Genomic DNA, 20,522 nt, shown 5'->3' with positions numbered 1-20,522 from the left:
AGAAAACGAAACGCCTCTGACATGTAATTGCAATTATCTCCGTCATTTACGAATCAAACAGCCGATTTACATTACATAGTAAGCAACACTCCTCCCTATTTCCATTAAAACAATGATAAAGGAAGTAATTCTTGACGCTAACTTTTACTTAGGCAAACTGATCCTGCCCCGGTAATACAGCCACCTTGTTGATAAGGCCACTTTGTTTATAAGGCGCAATGGTCAAAGGTTCCACTGTACCGTAATTAAATGGACTAGCCTAGTTCCACGAAACGGTTGTGTCAGAAGGGTACTGAGCTCCTGGTTTTAGAGTATTTTTCTATTGATTAAATGGTACCGTTAGTTAAATAGCATTTTAAAAAAAAAGCGTATTTCAACTTACAGTTCGTGCAGATTATTAAAATTCTTGAAAGTATAATTTGTAATAGTTTCGATCTTATTGTTAGCAAGATGTCTATGAAAATAAAATAAAAAAACTAGATTAAAAGTCATTATCATTTGAGATACTCGCCTAGAAGTTCAATCCTGACCTGTTAAACCCCAAGGTACAATAACCGTTAACTAAAAGACAATCTTCATTACTTTTCACACTTTTCAGTTAATAGCTATTTTAATGATTGATTATCTAGTAAATAATTATTCATTAATCATGAAAGTTCTGTGTAACGTAAGATTAAATTTCATAACAAAAGATGATCAGGTTATTTCCAACAGTAATCTTGTCCTCTCACATTCTTTGGTTCGTGCCGCATCGTGCTACAAGTTTTGACGCGAACTGACCACTCTCTGTTTAATGATTAGGGCGCCACTCTATTCAGGGAGGTGAGATTTCCGTTTTCATACAGTTGCGTTAAACTTCACTCCAACTCATATGTTGAGTTCTTAGGTCTTTGTCACAAGGGGTTTGTAACCTCAAAACCGTATCGTATCAAGAAAAAGTCCACTGTTTCACACATCTCTTTGTGGTTAATACACATGGCCAGAAAAATACACCGATATCTGTACGAGAGTTAAAAAAAATTTTATTGCAAGTATTTTTAAAGTCTTATTTTATAGTAAGAAACAATCTAACTATGCCACATGTCATCATGTCTGGGAGAATGAGCAATACGAAGGCTTCATCCTTCAATCAGAACATGTGTGATTTGTTACTAATTTTAATCATTCAAGACCAGTAAGAGACTAATTCCGACTTAAAATGATCGCTCACTTTACTTTTGATATTTTGGTTGTCTTGAACGGAAACCTAAGTTGAAAGGTAACTTACAGAAAAAGATGAAAGAAAAAAAAACAGCTACTACAAAAACAATAATAGAAAAATATTTGTATTTCTGTAAAAAATTTTTTCATCAAAATTAGTATTCCAGAGTTATCTGACGCTACAATCTTATAACCCATTCACACCAAAGCTATAACATATAAAAAGCTGATTCATCAAAGAAAGGTTTGAAATTGTTTTCTTGATAGAAGCTGCTTTAAATGATCTTTGTTGAATTCGAATTTAGCTCCATAAACAATAAAATAGAAATAAAAGTTAATGATTACTTGAAACCTAATTTCAGCCTCCAGTTGCTGACGTTTGATCAGTGAAAACTGGTTTCATTAAACAGGTTTTTCTGGTGTAAATGGGGCATTAGGAAGGCAAAATATGGGTAACTTTTTCTTATTTACTTAGGTCCACTTAAAAAGGCGGTATTTACATCTTTTATCATTAACAGTCATTAAGGACAAGGTGCCATCAGTGTTTGTACCAAGACACTTTGAATTCTGTGTATATGTGAAATGTCTTGGGCCTTTTCTCGCTTCAGTGAAAATGAAGTCATCGGGAATTCTGTCGCGACAGCCATTTTGCTGTTTCTGTGAATACAAACAACGAATAAGAGTCATTGACAAGATTTTGTCATGGTGAAAAGGGCACAAGCATTTCATGCGTCTTTGCTATGGTCAGCAGTCATTGAACAAGACGGGTGCAAATTTTGAAGCTCTGATCTAAATAGTCTAAAAGTTCTTTTCACCTAACTGCTTTATTTTTTAAGTACTTAGTTACTATATGCGAGTGTTTCTGCTTTAAAATATCTTGAAGTTGAAGTTCATTTATTTGTTTAAGCAGGTTGATTAATTGGCAGCTGTAATAGTTGATGTGGACCTGCTGTCCTAACCCACCCATCCCACCCCAGGGGAGGACATCCATCACACAGTAATCTCGTGTGTGGGAAATTAACGTCTCCTGCCCCAACCCTGTAGGAGACGGGACCTCTATTTATTCGTCCCTATCCGAGAAGACTAGAATATCTAACCATTTCTTGATGTTATAGAAAGGTAGCAAATTCTTCTCAATTATTTTAAGACCTTGAGTGTTGGTCCGGCCGGGACTTCTTGTAAAAGAAAACGAAAACAGTCCACTAATAGCCAAGAAGGGGATTATGAAACGTTTGCACGCGAATCGCTTGCAAACTTAAGCGAATGTCAAAAACTTAGGATGCCTCTTCGCTACATGACAAAAGATCTGAAAAATTAAGCAATAGTATTATTCACATGTGAGCGTGAATAAGGAAATAAAAGAGAGCACAGTCAGTTGGAAAGTCTGCCAATTAAGCTTAGTAATTCCATTCAAACACCTTTTCTGCGTTTCAGAGTTAGTTTTCTCTTTAAGGGCAACACCAGGCTCCGGTTCTTCAAAGGGCAGATAACGCTATTCAAAGGATAAATCACTAACTAGCGGATAATTCCGAACAAAAATTTACAGTGGATAGCTGTATCTAACCTTCAACCAACTGGGGCTAGATCTTCAGCCGCAGTTCTGCCTTTTTTCAGTCACGTGTTTAGTGACACTGGTTTGGTATCAACTCACCTCAAAAATTACATTAGTCACAGCGTCGACCTTCAAAGCATATTTAACTTGGCTGGTTGTAGTAAACTCAATGCACTTTCCCACTGTTCCATCTTGTGCCTTAACGTTAACAATGGTAAATCCTTTGAAAGAAATTTAGAAAGCAGCTTTACATTTATTTTTATGATATGTTAAATGTGAGGTGGTTTTTTATCCATTACGACTAATTGGGATTTACGATTCTGTTAGTTACCATGGGACAACCCACTCTAACAAATTTCATGGTAAAATTCATCCCGGCCTTTAAAATTGAGAGTTTTTTTTTTAATATTATTCCTCCAGCGTATGCTTCAGCATGCATTTTTTTGGGCGGTTAGCTTTGAAGGACTGGTTCAATCTTTGGATGAAGGAAAAAAGTAATGATAGCAATGAAGTTTAAAGTGATTAAGCATATCTGAGATTTTGTTCGTGCCAGTCCTCACTCACTTGTTGCCAGATCTGTCGTAAGAGTTCCACGAACTCTTACTTTACACGTAGTCACACCACTTGAACAACTTTGAATCTTCATTAGACAGCCACTTGTTGTAAGAAGCGAAGTTTGACAGAGAGCTGAGTAAATGTTTCTATTTTTGCGAGTGTTTGACTCGCCTAATTCCGCATGAACCAACAAACAGACAACAGCAGTCTATGCAAGAAAGAAAGCCGATAAAGAACAAAACTATCAAGTTTGGAAGAAAAGTGACCCTTCCATTTTATCTTCGTCTCATAAGTTTTCATCAAACAGCGTCTCATGTAAACCCTTTTTTTAGCATTGGTAAATGAAAGTTATAATAAACAATAGTAAGAGAACAAACGGCTGATTGAAGTCGGAAAGTTTCGCAAACTTCCAGGGTCGGTTATTTGAACAAACTTTAGCCGTTGTTTGACGAAACCACGTTCTAAACTATCTTGAATTTAGCCAAATCTTTTATCTAAACATTCACTTGTGTTAACAGTGTCTACAGGACCGAAAGTTAGAATGCAGTGGAAGAACATTTATCTATTGACAACAACCCTAGAGAATACGTAAAGCTCAGTGCTTGGGTAAAACTGCGATTTGGGTTAAACCTCTAGTAAACAATTGGCCCTCAGAGTCTTCAAAACAATACACAAAAAGCTTAGCTGGCATGTATGAAAACTGAAGCGGCCATGACTTTCCTTGGCTACGAATTTTATTAAATTAGAAGGTGATAACAAAATTTAAAGTTAAAATCAAGAGTTTTGGCAATGTTGATGTGAAAAAGAACTTTCCTTCGTTTAAAGCGAAAGATGATACTGACTTCGCACTTACCACAAAAATATCTTTAAAGTCCATGCTGTCCGATTTCTTTCTTTCTATATCAGTTATTGTAGTTAGATCTATCCAAGTTCGAGTCCGTTCACGATCTTGGTTTCTAGCTCTTCCTTTTATATCATTTGATTCTACTTTGAAATATCCAACATGTAATTCCTAAAGAATTCGTTGGTTTACAAGATTTGCCACTTCCGTAAACACTATCCCAGAAAAGTTTATCAAAAAAATTATTATTTCTGTTCACGGTCACGAACGGACATCCACAGGTTATAGTTTTTCATTTCCATCCATAAGCTATTTATTCATTTTTACTGGAACAACTTTCTAAATTTACGTAGAATGGAAAAAAGTGGAAATTACCAATCTTGAATAGAAGGTGGATTCCATCAGACAAAAAATTCGTTGTGTTTTCGATCCTCATGGCAAAAATCAACAGAGCCAAAAAAATGTACCACAAAATGAAAAACGTACGGAAGCTATGCCGCCGTCGTTTAAGGAAACACGATAAACCACCTATTTGAGATCACTTCAATTAGATTATGTTCAGATCAAACGCCTCGCCGGAAATAAATTTATCGAAAAAGCCTTCGGCCCTGTAAAAAGGACAATTATCCCTTTGACAGACAGATTATCGTCGTTGCTGTAATTGTTCCTCCTTTTCTTCTTCTTTTCCCTTTTCTCATACTGGGTCAACCGTGCGATCTCTGCGTCCGGTCTGAACTCCGATTACACATAACTTGAGTGTTTATTAAGTGAGGTGTTTGATTTACATTACGCGAATCGTTCAACAAAGATAAACGTCAGATCCAAAATTGCGTGGGTAAAAAAATGGAGAGCTCAAACGTGAAGAAGACAACTAAGCGTAACTTACTTTTCCTAGCATTTTACATTTTGGGTTTCAGACTCCTGGGTTTCCTTCCTTAGGCAAAACAAGTCGAACAACTTCTCATGCCTTAAGGTTGATGCAGGAATTTTACAGAAACTATTACCACATCAAATTTAAGAGAGATGTTAGACTGATAAGTTTTTCGCCGATGGGCAAAAAGACAAAAGCACTCCCCCTTCCGAAACCCAGACCGACGTGGGTTGAGTTTGTTTCGATTGTTTTCTTTCCCTCCTTCCATTTCGAACGGCGCGCCAAATTCCCTTGCGGTGGATGCACGTATATCTTCCGGCAAACAAGTTTCTGAACTCGTACCACCACGAAGATAAACAAACATCCCTTTCTACCACAGAGTTAAACTGATAATGTAACAGTTATTTCTTCGACTTAACCTAGCTAGCTTCATTTTCTGCAGTTTACTAACTTCACCATATAACATATAGTCATCTTTTTAAGCCTCAGATGTGCTCGCGTCCTTCACGAGTGGTTCGTATCAGTTCCATACTCAATGGGAGTGAACATTATGGGGGTGGAAAGTGAAACCCACCATTTTGCCCACACAATTTCTTCCTACATGCATGATGCCACCCTCATAAAGAAAGTTTGTTCTAGAATTGAGAAATTAATTATTTTTCTGTTTGCGGTTGGAAGGTCTTCTATCAGACCATGCATCTCAAAACCAATCTTAAGAAAAATTTTCTATTCAGTCTCTCTCCGAGACTTGAACATTATTTCTTTATTACCATTTCTGTCAGGTGATTCATTTTTGTAGCTTACTGCCTCTAAAAGAGGCGTAAGCTACTATGCTGTCCTGTTCAGTGACTGTAACAATAGAATCTGAGTGAGGGTAACAATAGAATCCGAGCCGACAACGAACTCTGCTGATTTTGATCCGATTTTCCCCGATCTTAACTCCCTTTTGTATCTACAGACTTCTGTGAAGTCGTAGATACTACGCTATCCAGAGTGTAAGTCCGTCCGTATGTCTGTAACAATAGAAACCTTCTAGAATGCTTGGAACTCAGTTCGGTCTTCTCGTATAGATATCGTCCGATTTTCGTACTTCCCGTTGGCGATCGTGATCGCAGTTTTTTTGTCTCCTGCAGGGTTTGTGTCGCATTGCTAATTGCTCCGCAAATGAAATATTTGCCCCCCAAAGGAGTTTATGTGGTGCATTGCGGCGATTATTTGTCCTGCGGTTGATTTTTTAGTAAAAAAATCGAGATGAAAGATAAAATTCGCTAAATATTTTCGCATGGGTGCAAATAGGCATGCGGATCAAACTTCAAAGTGAAGTATGCAAATTTCTCCTTCTGTGAACACAGGCAGCCCAAGCTCACTACTAGAAAAGCAGACGTGACTCTTACCGTGTTGCGTAACGTTTTATATTTCTAAAGCTTTGTATGGGATGTTATCGGTTTGCCTTAAAAGAGAGAAAAAATGTCTTGTTCTGAAATAAAATGGGCTTACCTTATTGCCTTGTTGTTTTCTTTGTTGATTCCGAGCGTCTCGGGCCATTTTGAAGCGTTTTCGGCGAGTTAGCGCTATATTGGTGTTAGCAGTTGAACACCAACATAGCGCTAACTCGCCGAAAACGCTTCAAAATGGCCCGAGACGCTCAGAATCAACAAAGAAAACAACAAGGCAGTAAGGTAAGCCCATTTAATTTCAGAACAAGACATTTTTTTCTCTCTTTTAAGGCAAACCGATAACATCCCATACAAACCTTTATAAATATAAAACGTTACGCAACACTGTAAGAGTCACGTCCGCTCTTCTAGAAGTGAGCTTGGGCTGCCTGTGGTGTGAAGAGATCACAAGTTTCATGGTTTCTATTAATAGGAAGCAAGACGAAAATGACCAAGAGAGGACAAGAGATATTTCGGGACGACAGTTTTATTCAAAACAGTTCTTGATTTACTGTTATAATCGAAAAACGTACGAATTTCTTACGTGTACAAAGCCCACGCGGTAAAATTCATTATGCGTAGATCGTTGTTTAGTTGACTTCAGGGCAAGAAATTGCGTAGTGTTATGTTGAAAATTCTGAAAGTACTACGATTTGACGCAAAATCTTCAATTAAACAGTACTTTTTGAACACATAGTTAATCAAACGTAATATTTACCGGGCAATAGAATCGTCAAATTGTCGCTGGGCCCTGCTTGAAGTCGGGAAGTTCGGTTTCGGTTTACGGCCACAGTTCGCATCGCTTTGGAGAATTGTAGTGTCATTGTCTCAAGAGCTTATTCTGTCACCTTTACGACCTTGGTATCCATTATTTTCCTGACAGAGTATTAGATAGCACTGCTACTTTATATTATGAGTGACACAAAGTCTAGCTTGATCTCAAAAGAAACGAAAAATCCGACTTGAAAATTTTCAAGGTCGGCCGCGCGGACGCTCTCTTTTTTTCAAGTTTGATCCTTTAGGGGCCGACCATTTAATTTTTGAAGGGGGGTGGGTGATTTCTGGTTATCAAGAAATTTTTTTTCTAGCAATCTATTTTTTTTTCCGTTCTAAATGCCCTTTTTCTTCTGTTACACTTGGGCTGCATGAATTTTTTTCTTCCAACAAGCGCTTGCAGGAAGTTTTTTTTCAAAATCGCCCACCCCCCCCCCCCCCGCCCCTCAAGAGTTAAATGGTCGGCCCCTGAGTATGAACGCATAGAATGACGGCCTTCTAGTACCCCATGACGCCATCAAAATATTTGTGTAAATGACGGATTCTTATTGGTTCGTTGAACTCCTAATCCTAACCATGAGGGAAGGTTGGGGAAGGGAGGTAGGGGCGGTTACGGGTGGTTCAGGTGTCAATGTGTTGGCATATTATAATAATATATTTGTTTCCGTTCACCGCGGAGCTTTATATTTGTGGTTGCACTATGTCTTGAGTTGTGAGTAATTTCTAGTGTCGTTTCAGGGCGGTTAAATACGGTATTCTAAGTAATAACAGGTACAGTAAGCTACATGCAGTCATTGACTGCCTATTTTTTGTTTAATACTGTCTGTCTCTATTTCTATTTTATTTCGTTATTTTTTTTTTCAATCGATAGAGTGGCCTACCAAATGGGAATAGAAAGCAAACTCCCCAGTTGTTACCAGCCCTGTGGATGGACACCCAGTTTGCCTTCATTCCAAAGCTTCTCTTTCTCCGCCCAAAGGAATGCACCTTTAGACTGCTCAATGTCCGTGTTCATAATGTAACCACTGCAGAATGGAAAGAATTTGCATTTTGGAAAAAAAAAAAAAAAAAAAAAGAGATTGGCGGTGTTAATTCTTCCTCTGAAAACCGACTCATAATCCGTCGGTAGGGCCTCTCAGTGGTGACGCGTCTGTCATTAATTCTGACTAACTGAAATCGGTCCCAAGGAGCGAGCACAATTAATCTAGTGGATTGTTTGACATCCTTGTGCACAATGTAACTACTGCTGAATGTGAAGAATTCCAATTTAAAAAAAAAGAATTTGGATGGGTTCATTCTTTTTGAAAACCGACTTTGATTCGAAATTTATCAGTAGGGTATTTCTTACCGGTCAAGTCTTGTTTCAGTTTGAATTTAAAGTTATTGAAGGTACCTTGAATGGCGTATTTAACTGGCGAAGTACGTCTTGAGTGCATGAAAGCAATCATACGGAAAAAAATCCTTTTTTTAACACTTTATGTATCATTTACCTTATTTGATATTATTAATTGCAATGATTCGTGACTACACACTTCATACATTATATTTAGCCAGTGCGGTGATTGTTTATCTATTAACCATTTCATTGAAAGAAACAACCTTCACTTTGGCAATTTTTTCCTTTTACAACAAGCCGAACGGAAATATTTGGCTCGATAATAAAACATTTGAAAACATCGGACATCAGATATCTAAAAGGAATACTTGAACACTATTGATGATAAGTAAATTCTGCACAGTTTTCACATCTGTCTTCTAAGAGACCATCGTTTGTTAGAAAATCAGTCTATGCTCTTTAGATCTGAGAAGCCATGAACTATGATATTGTCCCATACTTTAAGTGGATCCTTTTATTTTCCATCTCTCAGTGCACGACATCTGGACATCTTTCACAGAGTTCTGATTGCATCGACTCGAAACAATCATGCACGACACAACGGTTCACTAACAAGGCAGCCCACGTACAATAATTATCAAATCAGATATCATGTTCATCTGTCCGAAATCTTTTGTCAACAATATTCATTGTGTATATCTGTAATAAACAGGATGTATCATTATTGAAACAGAGGGATAGCATCAGGTAAGGATGTTTTTGGTTAGGGATGCTGGTCAACATCTCCAAATATGTAAAGTTTGTTGTATGCATATCTTGGCGCCGTAAGACCCCGTATAATTGCGAACTAATTGGATGGTTTGGGCTTTTGAAAACCAATGGGACATGAATTGCTCCCAGAAATTGAGAAAGGATCAAATAGTGAAGAAACATGAGATGACCTTGTAACTTCAGGAAAGGAAAATTAAAAATGTCAGAAAAAATCGTGATAAGATTCGATCCTTTTGACCTTTTATTTAATGTCGGTTTTCAAACTCAGTTGGTGGCTTTGAAAATTTTCTTTTCCTGGTTCTGTAGTATGCATTGAATCGTACCGTTTGTGATTGCCATTTGTCCGAAGTAGTTCTTCTTTACAACAAATTAACTTAGATACGCCATTCGCTTATGTTACCATTATTTATTTGTAATCGTATAGCACAAGAATTTATCGTATGACCCGTTCGGCCCCGCTTGCTAAAGCTGACGTGTGCTGGGTCGGATGGGTTGACGTGAGCCAGTCCGGAAAAGCCGTCCAGCCCCACTGCCCTCGCGTCGCTTTCTTACAAAAGCTTAAAGGAAAACAGGAAAACTTCTTAATAGCTCTAAAACTTATTTTGCTCTTTATTTAAAATCCATGCTTTGTCCAAAATGTGAGAGGTAGGGTCTACAATGTAAGAGAAACTTCTAAATCTTTGGCCTTGCAACACGGCGTATGTTACAATGGAATCCGAAGGGCAAGGGGGAAAGATGACGTCCTTAGGACACGAGTCATGACTTGTATTTCGAGATGAACTTTCAACGCCTGACGTGGGCAGAATTTCATAGCGGGATATATGTGTCTCAGGACTTAAATGACCATTTAAATTGCTCTTTCACAGCCTTTTTAGAAGGTGGACAGGCAGAATCAATTACAATTTCATCGGGTTTGTTGCAATTTGTAGCAATTTACCTCAGTCTTAACGGCATTCTTCATAATATCTTTTTTTAAACGATCTTAGAAAAAAAAATTATTTTAGAAAGAAAACTTTTCCTATCAGGAAAAAACCTTTCTCTGATTTGTTCACTTTATTTACCATTCACCATTTACCTAAAAATGATGTCAATCATGAAAGAAATTTTCCAGCTTACCAAGGGTTTGTATCCACCTTTTTGCTTTTCTATTAGCAACTGATTTTTATACCATTCCTTTTACCTGGGTAGCTTGTAGGAGTGTCAGAAAAGAAGTAATTACAAAAAGTTACGGAACTAACGTCACATAAATCAATTCTTCCATATATTTCGGGAATAACACTATATCCCTTAAGGTAACGAATTTCTTGCCTTATTTACTATCGCACGAAATAAAGCAAACCTCACATGGTTCATGGCATTGATAACAGATTTAACTGACTCTACTAAATTTATATTTCAGATAAGCTTTTCTCAGTTTTTTGTATGTATCATTTGGTTTTCTCGTTCAGTAATTATGGGTTGTCATTATATTCTGATTTCCTTCTTTAAAATAGCAGACTTCAAAATACAAAAATGAAGCGAAAAACAACCAAGAAGGACAGAGGTCAGTTGGGGATAAAGAACTTACACACCACTGGTGTGTATGTGGACCACAGGCAGCCCAAGCTCACTGCTAGAAAAGCGGACGTGACTCTTACCGTGTTGCGTAACGTTTTATATTTATAAAGGTTTGTATGGGATGTTATCGGTTTGCCTTAAAAGAGAGAAAAAAATGTCTTGTTTTGAAATAAAATGGGCTTACCTTATTGCCTTGTTGTTTTCTTTGTTGATTCCGAGCGTCTCAGGCCATTTTGAAGCGTTTTCGGCGAGTTAGCGCTATGTTGGTGTTCAACTGCCCAACATAGAGAGGAAACGTTGCGTCGTACAGGCCACAAACTATCTCACACAAGTGTTTCTTAATGTATACGAGTCACCCTCACACTTGAATATAAATAAAGTGTTTGACCATAGTAAGATTAACATCGACCTAAGCTATTAATTGAGGACAAAGTCGCCTATAGGAAGCAAAGAGGCCTCTTGCTGGCAAACAACTTAATTAGCTGAGGCAACGACTTCGGCCTGCTCCTACTGAGCTATTTTAGATTTTCGTGAAAATATGCGAATAAGTGTATTGCAGAGTATTATAGCTCACCATTAAATTTTCTCCGGTTCTTATTGGTTTAAATCGATCACGTGACGCGATAGTGTTCATCTGTGGAGAGAGACTATCAGTCCATAGTGCCCGCGCGCGGAAAATACCCGGATGGATAGTGCCCGTCCGCGGAAAATACCTGGATTGATAGTACTCATCCGTGAAAAGTTTTGAATAGTTTGACGGCCGCGAAGTTAGGCAGATTGGAAAACAGTGACTTTTCAATTTTGACAGGTATAACGTATTATTTAGCCAATGTACGGTTGCGAATTATTGACATTTGTGACAAGCTGTAGGCGCGGAAGAAAATTTAGTGGTGAACAATAAAAACAATAGAGTGTTTATGTCTTGGAACTATCGGTCTGATAGTTGCCCCTTGGAAATTTGATGTTCTTAAAAATAGCATATTTGTTTTAAGAACATCAAATTTCCGCGGGGCAACTATCAGCCGATAGTTTCTCGACAGAAACACTCTATTGTTTAATTAGTATGTGTGATCAAATGGCGACGAGTGAAATTAGGAATTAATTTCACGCGCGTTTTGTCAAAATTCTGATAACTTCCCGAGCCTATAGGCTCGGGAAGTTATCAGAATTTTGACAAAACGCAAATGAAATTATTTCCTAATTTCACGAGAAAACCATTTGATTACCTTTTAATATCGTGGGTGACAAATTACGTTCACAACCGTAATTGTTTCTACTGGTTTATTCTATCGAAAACCGAGAACATGAAGAAGGATATAGTTTTCGTTTAAAGCATACATTATTGTTAAAGTTCGGAATTTTCTGAGTTTCGTCGCAAAAAATACCTTTCGAATTCTTCGTGCCTGTTAATAATTTTCGGCCGCTTCTTTTAATTTCGTAACTTCTTCAAGGGTCACCGTCTTAAATCTCGACGCCATCTTCGCTCTGATCGAGATACAAGAGATGTTACCATGGCAATTTTGTAATTTCACAGGTGAAATTAAAAATTAACGCTGAAGTTTCGTGCCAAAATTAAGGAGTAATTTGTCACCTATGATGTTACAGCAATAACAACACAGAAAAACATAATTCTCCATTTCATAACCATGCCTCAACTTTAACATCTTTCATTTTCTATGAACTCACCTATGCGACATGTGAAACTAAAAATGTGAATTGAGATTATTTTTTTCGGCTGTTGATTCATTCATTTTCACAATTGTTTTCTGGGCCTACCACAAAAATCTAAATGATCAGGACCCGTGCTCGTGCTCACCGTAACTTCAATATAGTTGGGTATATTTAGAGACAGCAAAAGTGGCGATAAATGTCCTTACACAATTTCTTCAAGCTTCTTCATCTTCTTAAACCAAATAACGATACTGAGCATAATAACTGTTTTTTATTTTTTTAGTTTAAGGGTGCACGAGAACTGGAGATTAGGTTTATCTTTATTTCTAAGGACAATCAACTCTATAAATCACTTTAGTTCTATCTGTTCTTGTTCCCAGTTTAGACCGCGGAAAGCTGGGGAGGGAAAGAAACTATTATTAACCTACATGTAATGGACTGAGACTGAGCCTTGGGTACGTAGATATTGCTTGTAGGAATGTGCACGTGATAAAAACATTTCAATATCACACTTACATAAAAATTTTATGCCAAATTAAGAGTTCGTCACCTCAATGAAGAACCATTTCCTAAAACAAAATACTGAACAAGGCCAGGAGTAAAAAATATGTTCATTTATGACCAAAAACAAGGGCCACTATCGCTATTTTATGGTGATCAAAGACTGCTTTCCTGTTTTGTTCTTATGAGTATATGATTTGTCTACAAAAGTTTGCAATTGGAATGGGGGGGTTTCCCGAATGTGGGGTGGAGGTGGTGTAGCACCAGAACTATGGGACGCTCAAATTTACTATTATATTTCTTTTTTTTTCTGACAGGTCATAAAAATTTTGTTAAGAGGATGTAGTACGTTGCTGTCAGCATACTTATCCTGTTTTCTATAGCTTGTTCAAATACTGGAACTGAAACTACTCCAAGGGGAAGCACAGTCAAACATTAACAATCTTGTCGCAGACTCTAAAAAAAATCCAAGGGACAGGAAATATAGACCAGGAAAAGGATATCATCCGTTACCTTTAAACCAACCTGGAAGAGGCAAATTGCTATTGCCCAAAATATTAATTTGCAGCCCATGCGAACAGTTCGAACATAAAATGGAATGTCCAATTTGTAAAAGAGTTTACCTTTAACCTTGGCGATGGGTTAAAGTGGTGAGCAACAAACAAAAAGGAAAACCCACAAGATACACGATCTCTATGGTAACACCATTCTAGTACAAAAATCTACATTAGTTTTAGGGGAAGACTCTGCCACAAACTGATGCCTACTATACCCGTTGTATGGAATAGTATGCCCGGAGTAATATAGGGATATTCCCCAATGTTTTTTAACAGAAAGAAGCGGGTATACGAAAATCAAGTACGACTTCATAGAAAGAGAATTACTCCAGGGAATAAATTTCATGAAAATTAGTGAGGGCATTGCTTCCCTGAACATCAAAGATTTTATTAGGAGAAAGCAAATATACGCAGTAGCAACAAGCGAAGATAACACTTTTGATAATATCTATGTTTCTGAGTTTAATGAAATTTTAATTTTCTCTTTTGAAAGCAACGACCTTCTGATGAAAATATTTTTGACAAACTTTGATAAAAACTTCCATTTATACGAAGGGCATAGGAACAGTTTAACTGCAGAGATTAAATCATGCAACCACACGTTTAAATTCAGCCGAAAGGTTGGAGTAGTGAGGGGGAAGGACAATAAATTCGTATCGCAGTACAACCAAGTTTTAATTACTTTGAATGAATAAGCTGAAGTGTTAGGATGGCGCCTTACTAATTCGACTAAATTTTTAAAGATGGAAGACTTGCTGTGAGGAATAAAATAAAGGCTGGAAAGTAAAGACAAAACCTTAAATATGGTGTGTGTCAACGAATTACAAAACCTTAGACAACACAATTATGCGCCTCAATTAGTAAAAGCATCTCAAGTAAGGAAAGCACCTCAAGTAAGAAAAAGAGCAATATCAACATCTGGGTCGCATGCAAGGAAGGCACTGGCAGTATAGTGCACAGAAGGCTGGCTCAGTTCACTGTAAACTGTCTAAACAGGTTCCAAACCCCAAATGTGGGGAATGGTTTACCACATTCCGACGATGATACGCAACCATGGCTCACTCAAGTACTTCAGTGCTCAAGGTAAATATATATAGTTTTAATCGGTGGAATGACACTACTTTAATTCACTTTTTTTTAACCACGAACAAATGAAAACAAAACAACTAAAGAGATGAAAGTATTTAAACCTTACAGTTCTCTTACACTTTTGCCTCTGTGCTGTCTCTCGACAGGGATAGAGGAAAAGAAAGATGACTTCCGTTGTTTCATCCATTGAAAGATAAATAGATGGGATGCGTGCACAAGACTACTCCAAGTAGTAAAGCGACAAGAAATTCTGAGATTTTAAGAAAGACAGACCCAGGACTATGTGACAGGGAACTTGCATTTCTGGTGTGAAGGAGGAAAGCAAGATGCAGAAAAGAAAGTACCTTGCATTTCAGTTGTGGACGAAACACAAGAAGATATTGTGCAAATCCTTGATCATCCAGCTTACTAGAAATCCATCGGTAGAACTAAACAAAGAAGTTCAATATCCTTCAGTCCTTGAATAATCAGAGAAAGAACAATGAAAGCTCAAGCTAAATTAATTTCTATCTCATCTGATTGATTTCAGAAATGTAGTCCTTAACATCGATCTGAAACAAGAAATTATTAATCACTGACATCGCACTGAGCCAAATGTATGTTGATATGGTGAGTCTGATAGTGGTGGAGACTTTGATTTTGTGTGATTATTACACAATATATCGCATTCCCTACTCCTTTTTGGTATAATAATTGCTAGTGTTACCTTAGATTTTATTTTTATTTGATGTTGTAAGTTTTGTTTCACAAGGTTACTGCTTAACATGACAATGATGCATAAAAAGTGTACTGATTGGCAAAAAAACTTGATGGGAACACTGAAAATTACATCATAGAAACCCAACAACAACTTGACTCGAAGCTACCATAGCCGTTTTCCGGAGATAGTGTGAACGAGTTCAACGACGAGACGTTGCGGCAAGACCCAATCTTAAGGGCTACTCACCAACAACCAATTTATCCAAAAACAACGAATCGAGGAGGAGGAGGAGGAGGAACAGAACGTCGGGGAGTTGAGTAAATGACATCTTCGACGCCAAATCTTATCGGGAAATATCATGATACCCACTCTTCAGAAATGGACACAAGTTTGTATGTGCTCAAGGTTGCATCAATGCCTTCCACCATGGACGAGACTGGATGCAATTCAGTTAATTTGGGCAGGGGAACAACTTACGATGAAATTACTGGGACACAAGCAGATGTATCGTCATTTATGTTATTGTGACCACTTGCGATCAAGGCACCCCAACAGGATCAAGACATTATAAGGCATCAATCTATGGCTCCGAAGTGAACCCTCAAGATAAGGGGGAAAACAATGACAATTTGTTCTCTACTAAGTATCCGTTGGTCATTCCAACCAAAGACGACCTTGAATCATTATCAGATAATCGTTTTCTAATAAAGAAGAACGTCACGGCCTATAAGTAACTCCCAAGAAAGACGGACAAATTTCTTGTTTTCAAGCAAAATTTGTACAAGCTTTTTTAAGTGGTGCTTCGAATGTGGATCAACAGTGAATAACAAGCATGCATCCCCTCAGTGTACTCAGTTATTTATAAGGGTGACAAGGAATTTAAGAACAATTTACGACATTCCTCTGATTACAATCTCAGGGATGTCGTGCAAAGGAAAGTCTGCGCATAATATCCCTCCAGATCAAGCACTGAAAAATGTCGCTTAGGTTAGTAAGTACATTAAGTCCCCTGATGCAAAAGAGAATGCGGATAACTGTCTAAAAGACGATTTAAAACAAATGGCACGGAAGGAACTGTATCACAAAGGACACAACATTCTGTTGAACTTTCTGTAAAAATGATCGATCGTCTCCTGTCTAACACTACATTTACTCGGAGTCGCTGGGCAACTATTGTCGCAACCCAGGTGAAAAATCTCCACGCCGTTTCTCATTTTAAACGTGAAACCTTTAGAATCCTCCAGTACGCTATGGACTTTGGTAACATCTCGCAGTCCCTCAAAGGGCTCACAAAGTGGGCGGCCGAGCACAATATTCACCCTGCCTCCTACTGCAAAGTACCCCAGACTAGTATCCCTTTCCACACTGTCCATTTTATTAAACTTTTGCACTCTGAGACAATTGCCAAAGAAAGAGAATTTGTCATGAAAGAGTGGATAGACAGCTACAGACCACTGATGCAGTGGACTGTCAGAGAAGAGATCACGAAAGAAAAAGCAAGTGCACCCCCCCCCCCACACCCTAAGCTGCCTAAAAATAACCCAAACATCTTGCAGTGTGGAAAAGTTCTTTTTCACGATGACTGAGAAAAAAAAGATGAATCTGTTACTTCTGTGGCCGTAAGAGATTTGTCTTGTGCAAACAACCTTTGCTGACGTCACAGTTAAATACCAGCGTTGGACTTAAATCAACACAGGTTAAACCCGATGAGTTCGAAAGGGACCCGGAAATGGAATCATAGCAAACGAAGGAGACAAGAAAAGGAACTTTCCTATAATTAGACCGTCCGTAACAAGATCTAAACGGAAAAGCCTCATTGTATAATACGCTCCGCAATTTAGATGGTTATTTTGACAGAAAAAAAAGTGCGTATTATACACGGGTATACGGTATTAGCAATACATGTGAATCCAACAACTCGTTCAGTTAAAATGTCCTAAAAGTGATATCTCCAAACTGTTCAATTTATTCTCATACAAAAGGACATTCAAACACATTGCAAATGATGTGTCTGAAATATGCACATTGGGCACTTCTACATGTAATGATGCATTTCTTCAAAAGTAGTGTGTAAACTACCATTATTTGGGATTATTCAACCGCCAGCTGGCTTAAAGTAGATGTAGTTGTAAGTCAAATGTATGTTGGGACTTGTCATGTCTCAGAATCTGGTATTTACTTTAGTTCACTTTAGTTCACTTTACTTCACTCCAGTTCACTTCAGTATTTACTTTAGTTTTAGTATTTACTTTAAGCAAGAACGTTTGAACGCCTCACATGTCTTTGTTGGTCGCAAAGAACACTTTGATGGTTTCGTCTTTGTTATTGTTTTTTTTCTTCGTCTTTAGCCCACGCCTTACCCGATCGATAAGATCAGAGGTAGCTTGCATTTCGAAAATTAAACGCCAGATTACTAAAAGTAATAAAACAAGTAATAGTGGAAAACAATATTCCCTAATTCGATGGTTTGACATTTAAAACGAGCGAACATTCTGCTCCTTGCCCGTATAACTGTTCCACTCCTCCTGCCGGGCTTGGAAAAATGCTACGCTACTTGCACAATAGGTCAAAAAAGGTACTTGAATTTATTGGAGGTTAAGCAAATAAATTCTTACCTCGATTTATCCTAGTGGCATCTTTCGGTGATCACAATCTGAACGGAGGAGATGAAAGAGAGGTAGAGCCAGCTTTTCGACCAGGTTTGTGTTATTAGTGTATCATTTCTCGATCTAATTTCGTTTTCAGACAATGAATTAAAACGAGATATATAAGAACGACGGTCGTTTACGACTCGTTGGGAGACATTCTTTAGAACTTCTCGCTGTTTTCATTCTATCTCACTGAATTTTGTCAGAGTGCGCAAAAGTCCAGCCTGACAAAACACCCACAGGTAACACGATCGATATCAAAACCACCGGGCAGCTTGTACGTGAGTGAAAGCTCATCTGTCACCGTTACAGGCAACTTGACAAGGGACCCTGTCGGAGGTTACGGCATCATCTAGACTTTCGGACATAAGGTAAAATATTGACTGGACTGGACTCTTTTTTAGACCATTTTTGGACCCATTTTTGGACCCATTTTTGGACCCATTTTTGGACCCTTTTTTGGACCCTTTTTTAGACCATTTTATGAGGGGGGAAGCACACCATTAGTACTCAGGAGGGGTGGGAGGCAGACTGTTATCACTCAGCGAGGGGCGATAGGTGGTTATAATTGTAAACACTACTGGTTAATGGAGCTTTAACTCGATCGTACAAATTATTTTAATCGGTCTTAAACCAGTTGCTATAATGATGGAATACGAGTGTTTTGATTTCCTGCCATTCAGTCCTGGTGTTTAGGTTTAGATCTCGAATTATTGCTTTGCCTCGATAGAATACAAGCAGGCGAAGCCTTTCAACATTTTTCACCGCTTTTTCTGAAGGCAGTGATTGATATCGCCGAGGGACTTTAATTTTTGCATTCAGGGAATGTGGTACACCGCGACTTGAAACCAGAGAATGTCTATTTCGGTAGCCATATATGGTTTGGCCCGCGCTTAACGTTGGACGTCTGCGCGTGAACCAATGTTCTCTTCGAAATGTCGAAAACAAACTTTTCGAGGTTTGCGTTTTCGAGGTCTGCGTTTTTTAGGTCTGCGGTGCGTGTATTCAAGGTATGTGTTTTCGAGACACCCGAGAGGAGGTTGCTTTGTACGACTGTACCAATATGGTACACGTATAAACGTTAAAATTGCAATAGCGCTTGTGAATTCTATATGCGGCTAAGTCAAGGGCTAAGAACCGGAAATTCCGTGATCTCGTCTGTTAACATCAGTGACGAGGGAAGATAGATAAATCTGGTAATCACATACTGTATACTCAAAGGAAAACTGATGGTGCACAAGTCGCCTCAAAAGGCACACGCATAACCAATGGCAGACTGGCAACTCAACAGTTGAGGATCGTAAACGCGATATTTTCAATAACAATTAAAGTCCAGTGTTTACGAGGCAGTCTCGCTTTCGCATGACAAAAATATTAAAGAAACGCCGCGGCCCAGCGCAAAAATTTTTATATACAAAAAGTCGAAAAACCGATCAAAATAATTTGCACGATCGAGTTAAAGCTCCACTAACCAGTAGTGTTTACAATTACAACCACCTCCCACCCTCCCTGAGTAATAACACTCTGCCTCCCACCCCTCCCTCAGCACTTATTAACTGTACCCACCTCTCCCTGAGTACTAATGGTGTGCTTCCCCCTTTGTAAAATGGTCCGAAAAAGGTAAAAAAAAATGGTCCAAAAAAATAGCCCAGTCCAGTCCACATTTTAGCCTATGCCTGACTTTCGCAGCCCGAGTCCAGCGCCCATTTTTTTGGAAAGCTTAAATTGTGTTGCAAAATACCCGAAAAAATTTAAGTTCATTTTCAACCGACATTTGTGCATTATTCGTTTAGTGTGAAATTCCTAAATTCAGATATTCATTAGTCATGGGTTATATATGCATCAGTTAAATACACTATCCACTTTTTCCCTCTTTACCGTCTTTACCCCCTATAACTCTTCGGTCTTTGCGGTAACCATTATAATTTGAACATAAAGAAGCGAAATTTGGCTTACCTTTGCCATCCTTGAGTTCGAGATAACACCATTATCTGTATCATAGCGGTTGTGTCCAAATGTTAAATGCAAGTAGATGTTACGAAAACTAAGAACCTCGAAAACTAAGATCTAAGACCTTAGACCCGTCTTAGTTTTTGAGATTACGGATACTAAGACTCCCTAAAATCGAATCCGTCGAAATATAAAGTCAAATTTTAACCAAAACAGGTCTAATCTGTCAAATTATCTCCTGTCCGATCCTCTCCAACGAGTTTTAGGTCAAATTTAACGGTAAATTTAAGGGTCTTAGTTTTCGTAATTTCGAAAACTAAGACCCCCACCACAAACCCTTCTATAAAATTTCTACAAAGTCGAATTACGACTGCTCAAAGACTGTAATTCATAAAACAACCAAAAACTACTATCATACTCGTTCTAGACGATTCGCTTCTTCAAACAATTTGCAGACTTAGAGGGGAATCCTTGTTTACAATATTTGCCTCATTAGCATAAGCAATTCAGTTT

The 20,522-nt window shown here is 38.1% G+C and overlaps 1 protein-coding gene across 3 annotated transcripts; it reads right to left on the bottom strand.

Annotated features, from left to right (window-relative positions):
* Positions 1 to 1,000: 1,000 nt before the first annotated feature.
* Positions 1,001 to 20,477, bottom strand: LOC148734273 (uncharacterized). 3 transcript variants are annotated; one of them, XR_015999090.1, is made up of 4 exons: positions 20,016 to 20,477; positions 18,027 to 18,064; positions 2,852 to 2,973; positions 1,001 to 1,857 (listed from the first exon to the last, which is right to left on the bottom strand). XR_015999090.1 is itself a non-coding variant. In XM_088754636.1 (3 exons), the coding sequence occupies exons 1-3, from the start codon at positions 3,396 to 3,398 to the stop codon at positions 1,672 to 1,674; spliced, it is 390 nt and encodes a 129-aa protein (XP_088610762.1). In that variant the 5' UTR covers positions 3,399 to 5,132; the 3' UTR covers positions 1,001 to 1,671. The 3 variants fall into 3 exon arrangements, 1 of the variants encoding a protein (XP_088610762.1); XR_015999089.1 differs by lacking the exon at positions 20,016 to 20,477 and having other exon boundaries at positions 18,027 to 18,285; XM_088754636.1 differs by lacking the exons at positions 18,027 to 18,064; positions 20,016 to 20,477 and adding an exon at positions 3,317 to 5,132.
* Positions 20,478 to 20,522: the final 45 nt, after the last annotated feature.

Source organism: Stylophora pistillata, chromosome 3 (genome assembly GCF_964205215.1).
Source record: "Stylophora pistillata chromosome 3, jaStyPist1.2, whole genome shotgun sequence".
In the NCBI taxonomy this organism is placed as follows: domain Eukaryota; kingdom Metazoa; phylum Cnidaria; class Anthozoa; order Scleractinia; family Pocilloporidae; genus Stylophora; species Stylophora pistillata.
This window is presented reverse-complemented; position numbering and strand designations above follow the sequence as displayed.

Bases quoted from the DNA above. Each gene is read 5' to 3' on its own strand.
- LOC148734273 (XM_088754636.1), bottom strand. From the start codon at position 3,398: ATGAAGATTCAAAGTTGTTCAAGTGGTGTGACTACGTGTAAAGTAAGA. The intron at 2,974-3,316 runs GTGAGTGAGGAC...TTTCTTTCAAAG, and splicing joins TACGACAGATCTGGCAACAA to GATTTACCATTGTTAACGTT. The intron at 1,858-2,851 runs GTGAGTTGATAC...TTGTATTCACAG, and splicing joins TGACTAATGTAATTTTTGAG to AAACAGCAAAATGGCTGTCG.